The sequence below is a fragment of the Solea senegalensis genome, linkage group LG11 (genome assembly GCF_019176455.1).
Source record: "Solea senegalensis isolate Sse05_10M linkage group LG11, IFAPA_SoseM_1, whole genome shotgun sequence".
NCBI classification, from domain to species: domain Eukaryota; kingdom Metazoa; phylum Chordata; class Actinopteri; order Pleuronectiformes; family Soleidae; genus Solea; species Solea senegalensis.
The window spans coordinates 600,490-617,539 of NC_058031.1; the positions used below are offsets into that span (position 1 = coordinate 600,490).

General features: G+C 42.5%; 1 protein-coding gene across 2 annotated transcripts in view; it reads right to left on the reverse strand.

Moving 5' to 3' along the window:
• Window positions 1-14,798: 14,798 nt before the first annotated feature.
• The window catches only part of gata5 (GATA binding protein 5), a 9,180-nt gene continuing 6,928 nt past the window's right edge, over window positions 14,799-17,050 (reverse strand). For both annotated transcript variants that reach the window (XM_044039326.1, XM_044039327.1), the window contains exons 6-7: window positions 15,974-16,104; window positions 14,799-15,140 (exon numbers count right to left, since the gene is read on the reverse strand). In XM_044039326.1, the coding sequence (XP_043895261.1) occupies window positions 15,021-15,140; window positions 15,974-16,104 (251 nt within the window). In that variant the 3' untranslated portion in view covers window positions 14,799-15,020. The remainder of the gene's footprint in view (window positions 15,141-15,973; window positions 16,105-17,050) is intronic.

Genomic DNA, 17,050 nt, shown 5'->3' on the forward strand with positions numbered 1-17,050 from the left:
GTGTCTTCACATGTTGAATCTGTCTTCTTTTACAGAATTGTATGTACCGTGTATGTTTATGTCAAATACAGTACACACACACATGTGTTTATCTAAATTCTGTCAAATTTATCTTTCACATTATAGGAGGAGGTGGAGGAGGAGGAGGAGGAGGAGAGCGTGTGTGTGTGTGTGTGTGTGGTTGGGGGTGGAGTTTGACCACAAACCATCTTGTTCAGGCCTCAAACAAAGTCAGACTTCTGTTCTGTCCCTTTGTGTTCATTTTACAGCCCTTCATCCCACTGATTACATGATTGAGCAGGTCATCGTCCTTCCTGACCCTAAATGTGTGTGTGTACTTGTACATACATCTTTGTGAGGACCAAAACAACTAATAGGTAGGGGCTAGGGAATTAATTATGACTATTAGGAATGTCACTAGGAATACTGTACATACTGTGAGGTTCTTTTTATGGTTAGGGTTCGGCCTTGGTTTATGTCAGGGCTAGTTTAAGGGTTAAGGTTAGGTATGCAATTGCAATTTGAAACTATGGTCTGTGAATAGATCCGGAAAAGCTTGCAAAGAAATACAGTTGGTCATCCCATCCCCTCTCATCAAAGCTCCGCCCCCAACAACCTGAATTGAATGACTGGTTAGATTACAGACCTCAATCCAGGAGTTTCAATCAGGCTTTGGTCTCTGGACTCCAACTTTGTGGCAACAGTTTTGAGGGAGAACCTTTTCTAATCCAACATGACTGTGTCTCCAGTGCACAAAGCAAGGAATGTAAAGACATGGTTTGACTTTGAGTTTGGTTTAGAAGAACTTGACTGGCCCACACAGAGCCCTGACCTCAACCCCATGATCGAGCACCTTTGACATGAACTGAAACAGAGATTATAAGCCAGGTCTTCTCGTGCAACATCAAGTGTATTAATGGATATGGAAAAGGAAAAAAAAGTTCATAAACAAATGACTAGTTTGTGCTAAAATCCTCTCTGAAAGATTTCAAATTTGAATTCACAGCTGGAACAACAGAGAGAAATGTTTTCTGGTCACACGCCCGATTGGCAGGAAAACTTAATTTCTTTGTGCTGCAAATCAGTTCTGCGAAATCAGTTTGGTTTTATTGAAGTGCCAACGTTACAGATCATGTTCAGTGGAGTTTGGGCACAGAGACAGTGTGGTTAGCTCCAGGGAAACATCGTGGCTTGGGTCACATTGACTATTTGTTAAGGTTTGGGGAGCATCATCATCATCATCATCATCGACCAGCACAAACAGGGAACCCACCACTTAAAGTTCAGGTCTTTTGAAATGTGGTGGTTGTGAGATACTGACAAGTACCATAACCAAATGATCTAATGTGTGGTAACCACGGGTACAGTAAGCCAGAGTTATGCTCTAGTAATAGTCACATGGTCAATGATAGGGAACAATTATTGCCACGATTAAGAAGTTAAATTTGCCCTGGTTTTAAAGTCCAGTCCACTTGAACTTTGTCCAACGTGGACTTTGCCATGCTGTGACGTTTCATTTTCCTCTATAATAAATTTATAAAAACTTGAGGCACGAGAGAACTTTGTACGGGCCCATACTAAAACTCAAAAACAAACAGCTCCACGACTCTTAGCACATGAGTCACTGACAACAATGTGTCCAATTCTGCATGTTTTTAGCAGTAGTTCCATTTTCGAGGGAGATCTTTAAAAGCAAGCTTTTCAATCTCTTAATGAGCTAGCTGCCATGCTAACCATAGCAACAGGCTAAAAACAAGTGGGGTATGCTAATTGGACATTTCTCACCAAAATCACAAGCTCTTTCAATTTCCATCCATCCATCCATCCCTCCATCAATTTTCTACTGCTTATCTGAGGTGGGGCCTCCTCCTCCCGGTGGTTCGTGCCCAGGAACATCTCACCGGGGAGGCGTCCAGGAGGCATCCTAACCAGATACCCAGGAATTGCAGCTCTACTCTGAGCCCTGGATGACCGAGCTTCTCACCCCATCTCTAAGGGAGAACCCAGACACCCTGTAGAGGAAACCCACATCGGCCGCTTGTATCCGTGGTCTGGTTCTTTCAGTCACTTCTCACAGCTGGTGACCATAGGTGAGGGTAGGAATGTAGACCTGTCAACCTCCTGCTCCATTTTACCCTCACTTGTGAACAAGACTGTAGCTCATGGGGGCAACGGTAGAGCAGTGGTACAGCTTGACAGTTGTGGGTTTGATTCCCATCTCCATTAGTTTAAATGCCAACATGTCCTTGGGCAAGACACTTACTTACCCACTTTGCTTGTGACGGCTGTGCCAGCAGAGGGTGAGTGGGTATGAGAAGTGTGTGTTAGAAAATGTACTTCACATAAATGCTCTGTGTGAATGTGTGAGTGAATGGGTATGTGTGACACTGTGTGATGAGTCATCAGCTTTGAGGGGTCATCAAGACGAGAAGATTCTCCACAGGGCGCTTAGAGACTAATGCATAGGCAAAGGTACAAGTTGCAGTAAAGATGGTGAATCCTGCAGGGATTCGGGTGGAGGTAAGCTGATGTCCATCACCCAAGACGGACATCAGCAAGTTCTTAATAGTCGGTGCACCAGTCCATGATGGAGCAGCAGTGAACAAGTGACAGTATCTACGTATCCAGACGCAGACTGAGACTGAACACCAACTAAATGATGTCTGTTTTTCTTTCAACTCTTGATCCAAATAGAATCTGTGCAGTTGAGAAACTCACTTTATCTAATCACATAAATCATGATTGAAATCATATGACAGAGGGGAAGGTTCTCAGGAGGATCTATGAATCCAGCGCTGACTTCTTTCTATTCATTGTTCTTTTGTCTGTAGTTACTTGAAAAGACTTCCACTGCTGGCAAATACAATTAAAAACACAGACTGAATGGCTTCAGTCCTCTCTGTCTCTGTCCGTCTTGTGAGAGCTCCACTCGGCTAAACCCTCTGCAGCCAGTCAGTCTTTGGTCATGAAAATCAATGAAATAAATATGGTGTATCTCACTGCAGGACGTAGAGGGGAGGCTGATCTGTGGGTTATCCAGAGTGCACATTCAGAAGCTCAGACAGAAACAGATGAGTCACAAAGACAGATGAAGGCAGAGACTGAGAAGAGAGAGAGAGAAGCAGATGAAGGTAAAAGAGTGAGACCAAGCGATGCACTTGGAAAAAATGAAGACAAACGCATAGAGGCACAGCAGACGACACAGAGGTGTGAGCAGTGAGAGACGCAGAGTAAGCAAATCACTAAAATGTGTACATGTGTCACGTACCACGTAACATGAACTGAGACTCGTCTGGATCTGACTCTCTCTCTCTCTCTCTCTCTCTCTCTCTCTGTGGTGATTTGCCTGAAGTGTTTTTTCTTCTTTTGTCCTCACATGATGCAGAACTTCTTTGACTGATGTAATCTGTGACAGAATGTGACATCCTTAAGACAGACAGACAGACAGACAGACAGAGCAGCTCATACTCTCTGCTCTTTGTCCATAGGCTTGATTGTAATGTAGTTTATGTGATACAGCTGTTTAACTGCTGCGAGAGGACGAAGTGAAGGCACTAACAAAAGGTAATAAAATGAATAAGATGACATCAAAGTCCAAAACATATCAGTCCAAAACTGGTCAAAATCACTGGATGAATATCAGAAAAAGAACAAATAAAGATATATACATATATATACATAAAGCCTTAATATCACAAAAAGTCTTCACAAAGCTTCAGCTGAGCAACACATGTGAAGTTTGCAGCAGTCAGGTCAGCTGCATCTACCTACACATGAACTGAACATCTGTATCTCTGTCTTTTAATCACATATATGAAGAAACAGTGTATTTTTTACACAGTTGGAACATTTTTTGAAATGTAATGTTTATTAATAACAACTTCCTTGTTCAACAGCGGTTAAAAAAAGACTGAAAACCAAACTTCATGTACTCGTGGTCGTCACTGTGCCCATGTGTGATCCACCATCTTTAACTGTCCGACCAAAACAACATCTCCGTGTTGCTCTGACCACCTCTGTGTCATGTGTGACCTTTATTTCGGACAACAACAGTTTTTTCTGATGGTCAGTTTTTCTGATAGTGGACTCTCAGTTTAAGATGTTCTGGTCTGTTCTGAGCTTCCTGTGCTGGCCTGTCTGCAGGAGATCAGGCAGTAGTCCATCTCTGATGAGTCAGTGACCTGGAGGCCAAACAGCAGTTGATAGTGTGTGTGTGTGTGTGTGTGTGTGTGTGTGTGTGTGTGCGTCAAAATACCAGCAGATCCTTGAGCCTTGCCACCTGACACTCCGAGGTGGTGTGCTGAGGCGGTCCACTGGGCTGTACCTGGCACATATCACTCTGCACCTGCTCTCTCTCACACACACACACACACACACACACACACACACACACACACACACACACACATGCACCAGCGTTCACACATTCCGGATTTCTTCCCTTCTGCTTTTCTTGATCTCATCTTTATCTTATCCATATACAAATTGTTTCCCCTTCATTTCCACTTCCCCACATTTAACATCAGACTCAAAGTCTTGGCTGTGGTCATGAAGGATTTGGCACTGCAACATCCCTCAAGTGATTCCTTTAAAGTTTGAACTAGAAGCCTGGATTAAAAGCAGAAGACAACACATCAGCCACTTGACAAAGACTCACTTCTTATTATTCTCCTGCTTAAACCTACGATATCTTAACATTTGATCTGCATTATCTTTCTGTTCGACCTCATTTTCCGACTGAAAAGTGCAGTTTGTAAACCTGCTAACTCTCCTGCACCAAAGTCCATGGAGGACATTTGTATTTGTAGTTTGTTGGGACAAAGGAGACGCTGAGAATTATGGAAAAACACGAGTTGCCCTTCAGGAGAGTTAGTAGATTACATTTGCCGCGTGGAAGAGAAAGCAGGTTATTTAGTTTAACGCTGAGCTGTGAAATAAAATGTAACTTCTTATATGAAATCACAAAACACACATGTTAATATGTAACAAGAGTGAATATGTAAAACTACACATATTCATCAGTGTGTATGACGATGTGGTGAAACTCCAGCTTGTATTCATGTCAATATAAAATATGTGTTTTGCATTATTGACTCATATTCTGTCAAAATCCATCTCATAACTCTTGTGTTTCCCGTCGTCTTCTTCTAGCTGCAGAACAGGATTTGCTTCTCCTTGGCTCCTCCTGCATCAGCCATTAAGAGAGAGCGAGGAGACGTAAAGAAATCCTTCTAATACTTCATACTCCATCATCACAATAAACTAGATCCCATAACCTTTGATTACACACTGAGCTGCACTGAAATGACAGTCACTTTGTTATTCATCGTCTCTCGTTCTCGGCACTGAAACCTGTTTTTGACGACTCTCTCGTCTATGAAAGAGTTTATTGACAGAATGTGAAATCACTTCAAATTCTCAAGTCTTTGCTTATTGTGGCTTTAAACTAAGCTACATGTACTTTAGGTCAGGGCCTTGCGTCATGTGATTTGTATTTCGAGGTGGAGGCTGATGATGCAGATGACGGAGAACAGATCCTGTCTGGTTTGACTGCAATCTGCACTCTTACCATTAGATGTGAACAATTCTCACTCACTGGACCTTTAAATCCCACAATCGACTCACATTTAACAACTCGCAGTGACTTTATGCTCTGATTTGACCTCGTGTGACCCTGATGTTCCAGTGTCAGCATCGTCACATGATTCAATAAAGGAAAACCTGACAAGTTGTGATTCTCTCTCTCTCTCTCTGTTTCCCTCACTAATAATAATCCCCAAACCTTCCATGTCTCAGTCCTCCCCTCTTGCTCCCTCTTTATTGCTCCCCTCTCTGTTCATCGATCTCCACCTCCTCTCATCAACTCTTGTCCTCAATCATTCCATTCCACACCTCCTCTCCCCTCCTCTGTAAACGTAACCCCCCCTCGTCACCCCAACACCACCTTCCCTTCGTCCCTCATCTGAGAGGGAGGGAGGGAGGGAGGGAGGGTCGGTCTGTGGGGGTTGAGTAAGCCTGGACTTGACCCCTGCTTTCTGGGCTCCGAGGAGTCTCCTCTCCACCCTGGGCCAATGACGGATGGAGAGACAGCTAGGCACACACACACACACACACACACACGCACGCATGCACGCACACACACACGCACACGTGCGCACACACACAAGTTTGTGCGGTAATCCTTCTCAGGACACTTCATCGACTTCCATTAATTTTGGCAGCTTAACCAAACTTAACTTCACTAACTAGTTACCAGTACTTCAGAAATGAGATTCTGCCTCTTTCGGACCGGGTTTAGGTCTCCATGAGGACTACTGGTCCTGACAAGGTCAGTGTTTACACACACATGTGACATCACTATACATTGACACACGATCACAAGCAGGAGGAGGGACCTCTTTGTACCACATGACCCTGCACAGATAATACTTATCCATGTGTTAAGTCTGAAACACACACACACACACACACACAGTTAAGGAAATATGAGACATGAAATACCGTAATGATGCGTTCAGGCGCCTGTTACTAAATCTGTCATAACATCACAGTGTCTTGGACAAAAGGACGAATGAGAGCATGTTTTAGTCCATACACTGAACTGATACACCCTCATGTCATCAGTTATAGTGTAGTCATGGGTTCATGACCCTGAGTGACCTCTTATCACTGTGACTCATCATTTTCAAAAGTCTTAAGGCAAAAATGCTCTCTCTCTCTTTCTATTTATATCTGGACATAGAATTAAGTCAGAAATGATACATTCTTCTCATATTTTATTTCATATAGTGATTACTGAGTAGGTAAAGACAAACAGTGTTTATTCTTGGCCTGATGTAATTCCTACATTTAGTAGCAGTTAACTGGAATTTATACCTGAATTTTGCCATGTGTTTGTTGTTGTGGTCTTTATTTTGGTGCATGTAGTCGTATTGCAGCTTGAATCTCAGCCGTATTATCCTGGTGCTTTTTTGTCGTCTGGTTTTAGTTGGACTAACACAATAATTCACTTTTCCCTGACGACTCATGTGCTGTGTTGATGTTGGTTTGATGTATCGTTCACTTTTGGTTTAATGAGGGAAAAGAAAATCCCAAATGACAACAACTTGACTTAAACATCATGATTCAATGGTATCATGACCATTAGATAGACCTGCCTGTGTTTTAGATGCACATTACGTCACGTGTAAAATGGGAATGGACACATTTAAGAATGAATCTAACTCAGCTAACGCAGCTTCTGCCAACGCACATGAAATATTACCTCAGTGTATACAATACACACACGCAGTGTTAAACCCTGCCACATTCTTCTCATAATAATAATAATAGTACTGTTAGCGCCGGCTTTGTTTCTGTGGAGTGCTGCGGAGGTTTGAGTGTGTTTGTGAAGGATGTTAAATCAGCTGTGCTGTGTGGGCTACATTAAAAACACGAGTATGTGTATGTGACTGTACAAATAGAGGAAGGCTTCTACCTTGATTTCCCCTTGAACGGGAAGATTGTGAAAGTAGATTGCGTTCCCCTTCCTCTGCCCTCTCCTTCTTTCCTGTAACCTTTTCTTTTTTTTCTCAAGGAAACAATCAAACTCACGGTCACGGAAGTCATCGTTCTCGGGTGTCTCCGAGTAATCCGTCACCCCGTTGTTTTCTGTCTTATTTTAGGCCCCCGCTCGGTCTCTCACCGCTGTTGTTGTGTGTTTTTTTTCCGTCTAAAAATGGAAATAATAAGTCTGCGAATAGACCGAGTCTGGTTCTACGGGGATAATAATATCCGAGTGATTCATGGTCTTTGCGTGGAGAAAATACATTTATTTGCGTGTCTGCACAGAGCGACACATTCACCAGTGTTCGTAGTGTTACTGTTGTGTGGGAAGATTGTTGTTGACTCTAGATAAAAGTATGAATGAAGTCAACAGTTGAAGTGGGTTGACTTTGTCCCTGAAATAACCTGTCGCGCTAGTATTAGCTCGCCGAGGTTGGGCTGTTCACGTCAGATTATGGTGTTTGTGTTCAGTGGGTCAGGTGACCCTTTCATATTTGCTGATCAAGTTCAAACTGGAAACAGTTTCTTCTGGTCTGTGTTTGCTCAAAGTTTCGAGGAACTTGACCTTAAACCCAGTTAAAAAAGAGTCATGTGTTAAAGGGGTAGTTCTCTACGTTTACATGCACAGTTCAACCCGAGCTAAGGCCGTAGTCTGACTAAGACAGGGAATTGGACAACTTGCATAGTCCGAGTATATATGCGGAGAGGGAAATGTATTTATTGACTGTGCACGTCTGACTCCACCTCTGTAGGTGGCGCTGTATCTCTGTATAAACATAACAAAATAGAACTTATTGAATCAGTTTCCTGTTGACCTTTACAACACGGCGAGATGGATCGCGCTGTGGTTCTGTACGTTTCAGCATACGTCGTGATACGTCGGTCAAAGACTGGACTATGAATTATCCATTACCCACTATCCAGGTATGTTAGTCCGACTAAGCTCCATTTGAGTCGGACTAACATGTTTACATGACATTAAAAAAGGATTGTCATAGTCTGACTGTGACTGAGAACCCAACAGGTGCATGTGAATGAAAACATCATTGCTACAGATTTTGCCCACTCAATAAAATCAGCTTGATTGAAAGTTATATTTTTTTTACTTTATCTCATGTTTGACGGCCTTTTTTTGCACTTTGTAAACTGCTCACTCTCTCGCACCAAAGTCCATAAGAAAAATCAGGGTTTTTATCTCATATGGCGTTACAAACTCTCACAAGGCGTGGACCCAAATGCACGAGGCCCAGAGCAGAAGAAGGTTTTAACAAACTTTATTGACTCCTGGTGAGCAGGAACAGCTCGGGGTAAAAGCTAAACGCTAAGCTAAACTAACACAACAAAAGATCTCTGACTTGGTTCTAAACTTCAAGTGGCACGGACGCTGACAACACACGACAGACGCTCTGGCAACAGGAAGTGGGAGAAGGGAGTATATGTAGGGAGTGAGGGGGAGGAGCACCAGGTGAAAACAATCAGGGAATCAGACACAGAACAAGACAGACAAGCTGCCCACAGGAAGTAGAGAAAACCCCTTACCAAAATAAAACAGGAAGTGACACTGAACTAAAACTAACAGACAACTGACGGTGCATGACATATAAGGACACAGGAGCTGCTGGTCTGCTGCTGCCTTGTTTGGTCAGTTTGGGTCACGTTGGTGAATCCAACACTAAAATGTCAAGCATGATTTTCTTTATGGACGTTGAGTTAACAAAGTGATCTAACAAGTGACAAACGTTATGAGGTGTGTGTCAGCTCATCAACAAACAGGAAATATCCCGGTTAGATGACACACGATGGGCTGCATTGCTTCAGGTAGCAGTGAGACAGTGGTATGTGATACATGCATAGCACATGTCAGCAGCATTTCATCCTGAATTATTGTAGTGCAGAGTGGCGTTTAGAAAAATGTGCTCGCAGGAGGAAACTGGCTGTGACCTGGTTGCTGCAGCGAAGTGAGTGAACTCAAGGTGAATGCGTGGGAGGGAGGGAGGGAGGGAGGGAGAGACGGGGAGGTGAGGAATGAGGAGCATGCTGAAAGACAATGCTCATCACACCTCAGAGCTGAGGAGAACAATGGTGCCAAAGCAGACACCTCCACCACCTCTAAGCAGAGGTCAGTCTGAGGCTACGTCCATACTGTGATGTCTGAAAACAACATGTATCATGTGACCATTCAGGTACATGCGTGTGTGTGTGTGTGTGTGTGTGTGTGTGTGTGTGTGACACAGTGTCCTCCTCTGCACTTTCAGAATGTACTGAGAGACGACAATGGTGAAGAGTCACAACGGGATTTAATTTTGTCTCATGACACACATACACACACACACACACACACACACACACACACACACACACACACACACACAGACACACACACGATGGGGTAAAAGTGAAAGTAAGTGTTAATGGAGCCTGTAGTTCACAGGTGATAGTCGGGGCTGATAAGAACCAGTCAGGAGCTGAACCAGGGGAAACCCAAAGATTTCAAACTCAAACGGAAGCAGCAGTGATTTTAAACCTCTGGTTACTGGTCAGTTAACAAACTGACAACTAAGTTAAAGAGATTACACTCAGATGTAACATAAGAATAGGAATGGAGCAGGATCAGATCATGGCGTTTGTTAGTGGAAACAGATGTGACTCATCAGTGACAGAATGGTAAATCAGCACAGAATGGGGTTCCTGGGGTGAAACCAATTACACAGTGACACACACACACACACACACTGACCCTTCTTAAGACACTGCATTAACTTCCATTCATTTCATTAAGACCAGGTTTTGTTCTCCATGAGGACTACTGGTTATTTTGGGTTGTTTCACTTTTGTCCAGTGAGTAAAACAACAACATGTGGCAGAAATTGAAGATAAAATAAAACATTTACGAATATAATTGATTTATTGTATGAACCGCTAGAATACAGAGGTCACCATTTTGGACCACCATGTTTTTTTTTTAAATAGCCCACAATTTGATTTTGTGAGCTTTGACAGGCCTCAACATTGCGTTTGTGTTTGTTTGTTTGTGTTTGTTTGTGTGTTGTTGTTTGTGTGTTGTTGAATCAACAGACTCAGAAGTGACACAACAACACGAGCAGCAGCCGGTGATTAAGAGCTGTGAGAAACAACAAATCCCACAAGGACAACGTCAGGCTCTGGCAGGAAAAAGAAGACTGACGTAACAACATAGACACTGAGTGGTTTTTATATCTTAGTGAGGACACATCAGTGACATAAAGCCTTCCCTAGCCTAACCCTAAAACCAGGACTGAACCAAGAAAAAAGTCCTTTAAAATTGTGGGACCCAAACAAAAAGTCCCCACAAAGATAGATTTTTATGAGCCCCTTACCCAAACACTTACCTTAACCCTTAAACTAAGCCTTAACCCTTAAACAGTCCTAACATTTGTGAGAACCAACTGAAATGTAAGATAGATGAAGGTTCAAATTGTGTCCTCACACTCTCCTTCACACACACACACACACACGCACACACACACACACACACGCATACACACACACACACACACACACACACACACACACACACGCAACACACACACACACACACATTGCTGTCACAGAGTGAAGAATTGGACCTCGGGGCAAATCACTGCGCAGACAACTGGCGGAAGTTTTGATTTAATGGCTGTAAATTAGTTGAATAAATGTGTGTGCTACTCTTCAACATCCCATACATTCTCTCTCACACACACACACACATGCATGAAAGGTCCAAACCCTAAAGGACCAGAAACATATCCTGTTTGGTTGCAGGCAGTGGAGCAGACTTCTGTCCGTAGACATTTCTCACCATCACTGGCTCATATTTTTACTGGACTGGAGCCTTTTTTCCCAGAGTCTGTCCTAGAATTGAGCTGTAACACTGCACACACACACATGCACACACACACACACACGCACAAACACACACACACACATTGAAGATTGATTTCTTTACTGTCATACCAACACACATTAAGACAGGCGGTCAGAACGAAAATCAGTCTCTCCAGAACCCGGTCAGCCCAGCAATAAAGAAGAATAAGAAAGTAAGAAGTAAGAAGAAGGCTAAAGCCTTATCCCGAACCAATTAATGACTATAAAACTAAACTTAACCTAACTTAACCAGAGGTTCTGCCGCATTAAGACCAGGTTTTGTTCTCCAAGAGGACTACTGGTTATTTTGGGTTGTTTCACTTTTGTCCAGTGAGTAAATAAACAACATCTCAGGCCCTCGGGAGCTGAATCTCACACACACACACACACACACACACACACACACACACACACACACACACACACACACACACACACACGCATCATGCACACACACTCATCATCATTACACACACACACACACACACACACGTACATCGTCAGCTCTCAGAAACACCAACATTGTTAGAGCAGTGGTCATGGTCTTGACCCTGACGTGACCCCGGCCTTGATGCTTTCAGGTCTAAATCAAATCCAAGGTTTCTTTGTCAGCGCTGACTGTCATTTGAAATGAATGCATTAGCCTACTTAACCTAACAATAGTAAATCACACGTGTACGGCAGGAAGAGGAGAGAGTGAGACAGCTGATATTCCTCATTTAGAAGAACACAAGAAGAAAAATAAAATCAATAACAGGAAAAGTTTTACCTTGTTAAATTATTCAATTTGACTTGAACTGAACTCTTTTGTTATGTTATTATCTCATTATAACACCTTATAATGTAATAAAGCCCCATGCATTTTAAAATCCTTCTTACTTCATGCATACGTGTCATAATCATCATTTCATTCATTAGACTTAAAAATACTCTTTCATTTTCCTGATAATACTACATTTCATTTAAGGGCCTTTCAAAGCCTTACAGTACGTGATTGGAAACATTGATAATGTTTATCTTGTACACGTTGTACATTTATGTCATTTTGTTATTCTTATTTAAACAAGGGCTTTTAATCTTAATCTTAATTCTTTTTTTCCTGGTTCTTACTGAGTCTGATATGGAGCAACTGCAACGGGAAAATAAGATTATTGTGATTCTGATCACAGAGTCCACCAGTAACTTCCTGTGTGTTATTTTCTGACTTTGTTTGAAATTGTCTGTTTGGATTAAACTAAGATGAACCTGAGAAGTAGAAACAAAGCATGGCTCCTGAAAACTCTTCATCTCAGTTCCAGAACACGGCCGTGTTCCTGCATCTTTCCGTCTGGCCCCTCCCAGCAGAGGCAGATAAGACGCTGACATCTTGGCCAACAGTCATAAAGCTGGGCAGTGCCGCCGCTGTGGCGGTGCCTGGGCGTCGCCATGACGGCAGTAAAGCTGAGGCCGTGTTGCTGACGGTCTGTATTTTCCCCGCGGCGATGCGGCCGACTCGGACCCGACGGCCATAAAGCAGAGTTGGAACGCAACCTTTGGTCGACCGTGTCAGCTCAAGCAACTGGCAGGAGCAGCACACACCCTGCTTACACACACACACACACACACACACACACACACACGTATGGTTGCTATGCATTATATGTGCAGTAAATGAATGGATCAGAAAAAGAAAAGACAAGAGTTCACAGACGGAGATATTGAAAGAGTTGTTGACTCACAGCGCTCGATGACTGCTGACAGATCACTAACATTCAAATAATGCTTTGATTGAGTGTCGGTAGCACAAACACAATTCACTCTCCTGTAATTAACATCATTAACTATGATCCAGTTCATAATCAGAATGATTCAGATATCGTGCTGACACGTGGAGACGAGGAGCTGTGAACAGAAGTCTCATACGTGGAACAGTTCTATCTTCTTCTTTGTAGTTCTGGTCTGAGCGATAAGTTTATGTCACTTTGTAAAACCATATGATACCGAAATGACAAAATAACACATTTTTAAGTCACTGGTGGAGGCAGCAGTGGATCAGTGATTTCTCTATGGTGAGTTTACAGTGTGCAGACAGACCCTGAACTAGTCCTTTAATGAATGGGAAGTCCAGAATTATGACATGAAAATGTTTATGACATCAGATTCCAAAGCAGGAGGATGAAAATTCAAAATCCGGACGATATCATGTGATAGTTTCTTTTCCAAGAGGAACTCAGTCATTGCACTTTCTTTAAAGCAAAGTGATAATCTTGTGATATGTTACCATGACGACAGCATCAAAACAACAGGGCGCAGGCGAAATCTGCTGCGTCTCGCAAAAAAGTGAATCACTACAATCACTACGATGGAAGTATTGTGGCTGTGGAGCGCTGGGTCATAACTGCTGCTTATCTCAACATAAATAATGTGTCCATAAAGGTTAATCATCTACACGCTGGTAATGAGGCGTGTTCCACGGCAATAAAGGTGCTCGTTTCTCCATTTTTTTACCTTTTTTTTCTTTCTGTGATGACAACGATCGTGTTGACGGAGTTCTCGTGAGGTTCAAACACAATGAAGTGTTGTAATCGATGGGGCCGCATGTAATCGATGGGGGGGGCCGCATGTGGCCTGCAGGCCACCCGTTTGACACCTCTGGATGAGATAGAGGTCTCATGTACATATATTAGAGACGTTTATGTTCAAAAATGATTCATAATGTTGTGTATGTTGCATAAATTTGAATATTCAACATAATTATGTTCATACTGTTTATTACATTTGCGTACAGGCATTAAAAAAAGGACAGCCGAGAGGGTTCTGTCCCCTCAGAACAGGTGATTAAATTACACAGATTAAATTACAGTCCAACAGTGACAGCACATTTTGAAATGTTATGATTTAGTATTTACAGTACGTACATGCATTAACCACGCCCAGGTGGATGTAGTGTTTTTACCCCCAAAGTCTTGGAAATGACGTGGTTTTCTGTCCAAAATGAACAAAAGTTGGGTTTCGGACGGTTTGCAGAAAAGTATTTTTCCTTGGAGGCTGTTATTGTCTCAAATTCTTAATAACAAATAATAATAATAATAATAATAATAATAATGATGATGAAACACCACAGACATCAATTAAAGAAAAAGAAAACTAACAATTAAATTGTTCATCTGCAATAAAAATAAAAGCAATTCATGTGTTTCTATTTTCCACTTGATTGTCTTGACATGAGTTGTTACTGTAGTCGTAGGTAGTTTTAAGTCATTGTGTTGAGGACATAAGTTCATGTCTGTGTTTGACTGTGTTCTTTGGTTCTGCTGGGGACAGTGGACACTCGTCCTCTCACAGAACTCATGTCCAGATTCCCTGTTGTGTGCGTGGTCCAGTGGGTGACGCGGTGCAGTTTAGGAGACAACAGTCAGCAGATTAGACGTCTTCACGTCGAGTTAATGTGATCACATGAAGCCGTCAGATATTTTTGTTTCAGCCCCGTTTGATGTTTACGCAACACTGATTTCACCAGAATCACAAGAGACAACTTCAGGGCGGAGCCTCGGGCCTCCTCCGTGTGCGGTGAACCGTGTGCTGCCGAGGGACGGTCACGTCCAAGCTGCTCAGGCTTGAGACAGAGCGCACCAAGAGATCTGTGGGGCCATGGAGGTCGGGGTAAAGTGATAATCCTCATATTTAATGTTGACATGTCCTGATCCTGTGCTGTCCAGCTGAGACGCAGTCTGCAGGAGGACGAAGGAAGACATTTAACATTTAACAGTTCAAACATGAAATGTAAATCTGTTTCTGAAAGCTGAGAAGTTACACGTTAAATCCATGCGGTTATCAGCGTCGAGAGGAGAGAGTTGGAAAAACGCCTGAGACAAAAACTCAAACAAATGTTACTTTAAATACGTTTCATACTGTTCAAACTTCAAATTGAACACACAAAAGCTGCTGTTCATGTACAACTTTTAAATAAAACTTCATTTTAAATTGTTAATGCACTATTTTAACATGCAGCAAATTGTAAATAACTGCCAGATATTGAAAGTTGTTCTGGAAAAAGTATTTCACTCACAGGACATTTTCTGGCCCTTTTATGATTCAAATAAGCACAAAAATGTCTTAAACACCAATATGAATGCATTTTTAAACGCAGGTAAATGCAGGCCTTCGTCAGCACGTGTAGAAACAATCATGTCAGACAATGATGTCACCTACAATAACCTGCACGCTGATATTTCACTACACTTGTATTATTATTATTATTGTTATTATCATGTTATTAACTTTTATGACCCGTCCCGCCTCGATATACACGTTAACTGCTGGCCCACGAACTGTCAGCTTGGGTTTGGAAACAAATCTGTGTGCGCTCCAATGTTGGGCCAGGAAAAAGTGCTGCACCAGCATTTATGTGCCAAATAAGAGTCAGTGAATGAGTGAATACTGAATGCTTTTCCCACTGCAGACGTGAGCAGGTGTGAATGGGTTGTTTTTATGGTGAATTTGAATTATCGGTCAACATCGCTGCAGCACTGGAGAAGCGACTGCACGGTATGAGAGGATTTACCTGAGTGGCGGACGTGACTGTCTGTCCTGCGTAGGGTGAAGGAGCCAAGCTTGGTTCACTCTTGATGGTGGAAGCGTGTTCGGACAGCGACAGAGAGGTCGGGCGGTTTGTGTCAGAAGCGGTGGATCCTCCTGGAGAACCGACAGAACAGAGAGGGAGAAATCACAATGGAGTTTTCTTTCATTTCAGCAGTCCTGTGTCGTGTATGAAATGGGCGGGACTTACAAAGGAACCCATAGACCTTATATCAAACTGAACCAAAGCAAGTGTGTGCCATTGTTAACCACACAGCTGATCATGACAGTTATTATTATATATAAACAACATTGTTTTAACATTGGAGTGTGGAATAACTTCATCCAGCTCAAGATTACTTTCATGTCGAGATGTTTAAAGCATCATTTGACGTTAACCACCGTGCAAAATATCTATAACTCAATACTGAACTCACTATTAATGTAAGGTCTGAGCCTTGGTTTATAGTTTTCAATAAACTCCCATGTGATATGCCATAAAGAATTTGAAATTTCCAGAAATGCACCCTGGGAGTTTGATAAACCTTATAACACAGTAACCAGTTGTCAGCGTTGCAAAACCTCAGGTAATAAAATCTCAGTAAATTAAGGTAAATTATCCGCTTCACTGCCCGCCTCCACCTCTCCATGTCTCCATGTGTTTGCCCTACTTGTGGACGTTTGAAATACTCATTTTTATGACTCTAATCTGCAGGTTAACAGCAGCAGAGGTGGGAATGTTAGGGTTTATCCACACGGACACGGAACTTTAACTAGACAATGTTCTTAAAACATGACTTCATACACATGTAACGCTGTAGCAGGCCTGTATGTGGTGCTGTAACACGCCTTCAAAAAAGAAGAAGAAGACGACAATGAGGAACTTCTAATCATCATTTCCCCATCATTTTGCATATTGGTTGTATAGACAGAAATGTGACAGTGAACAGGAAGTTCAGATATCTGTGACATCAGAAGACCTGGGACCCTCTGTCCCTCCATCACCCCTGATGATGCTGAGTCCACCCCTTAGGAGCGAGACCCGCCCCCCACTTTTAATTTT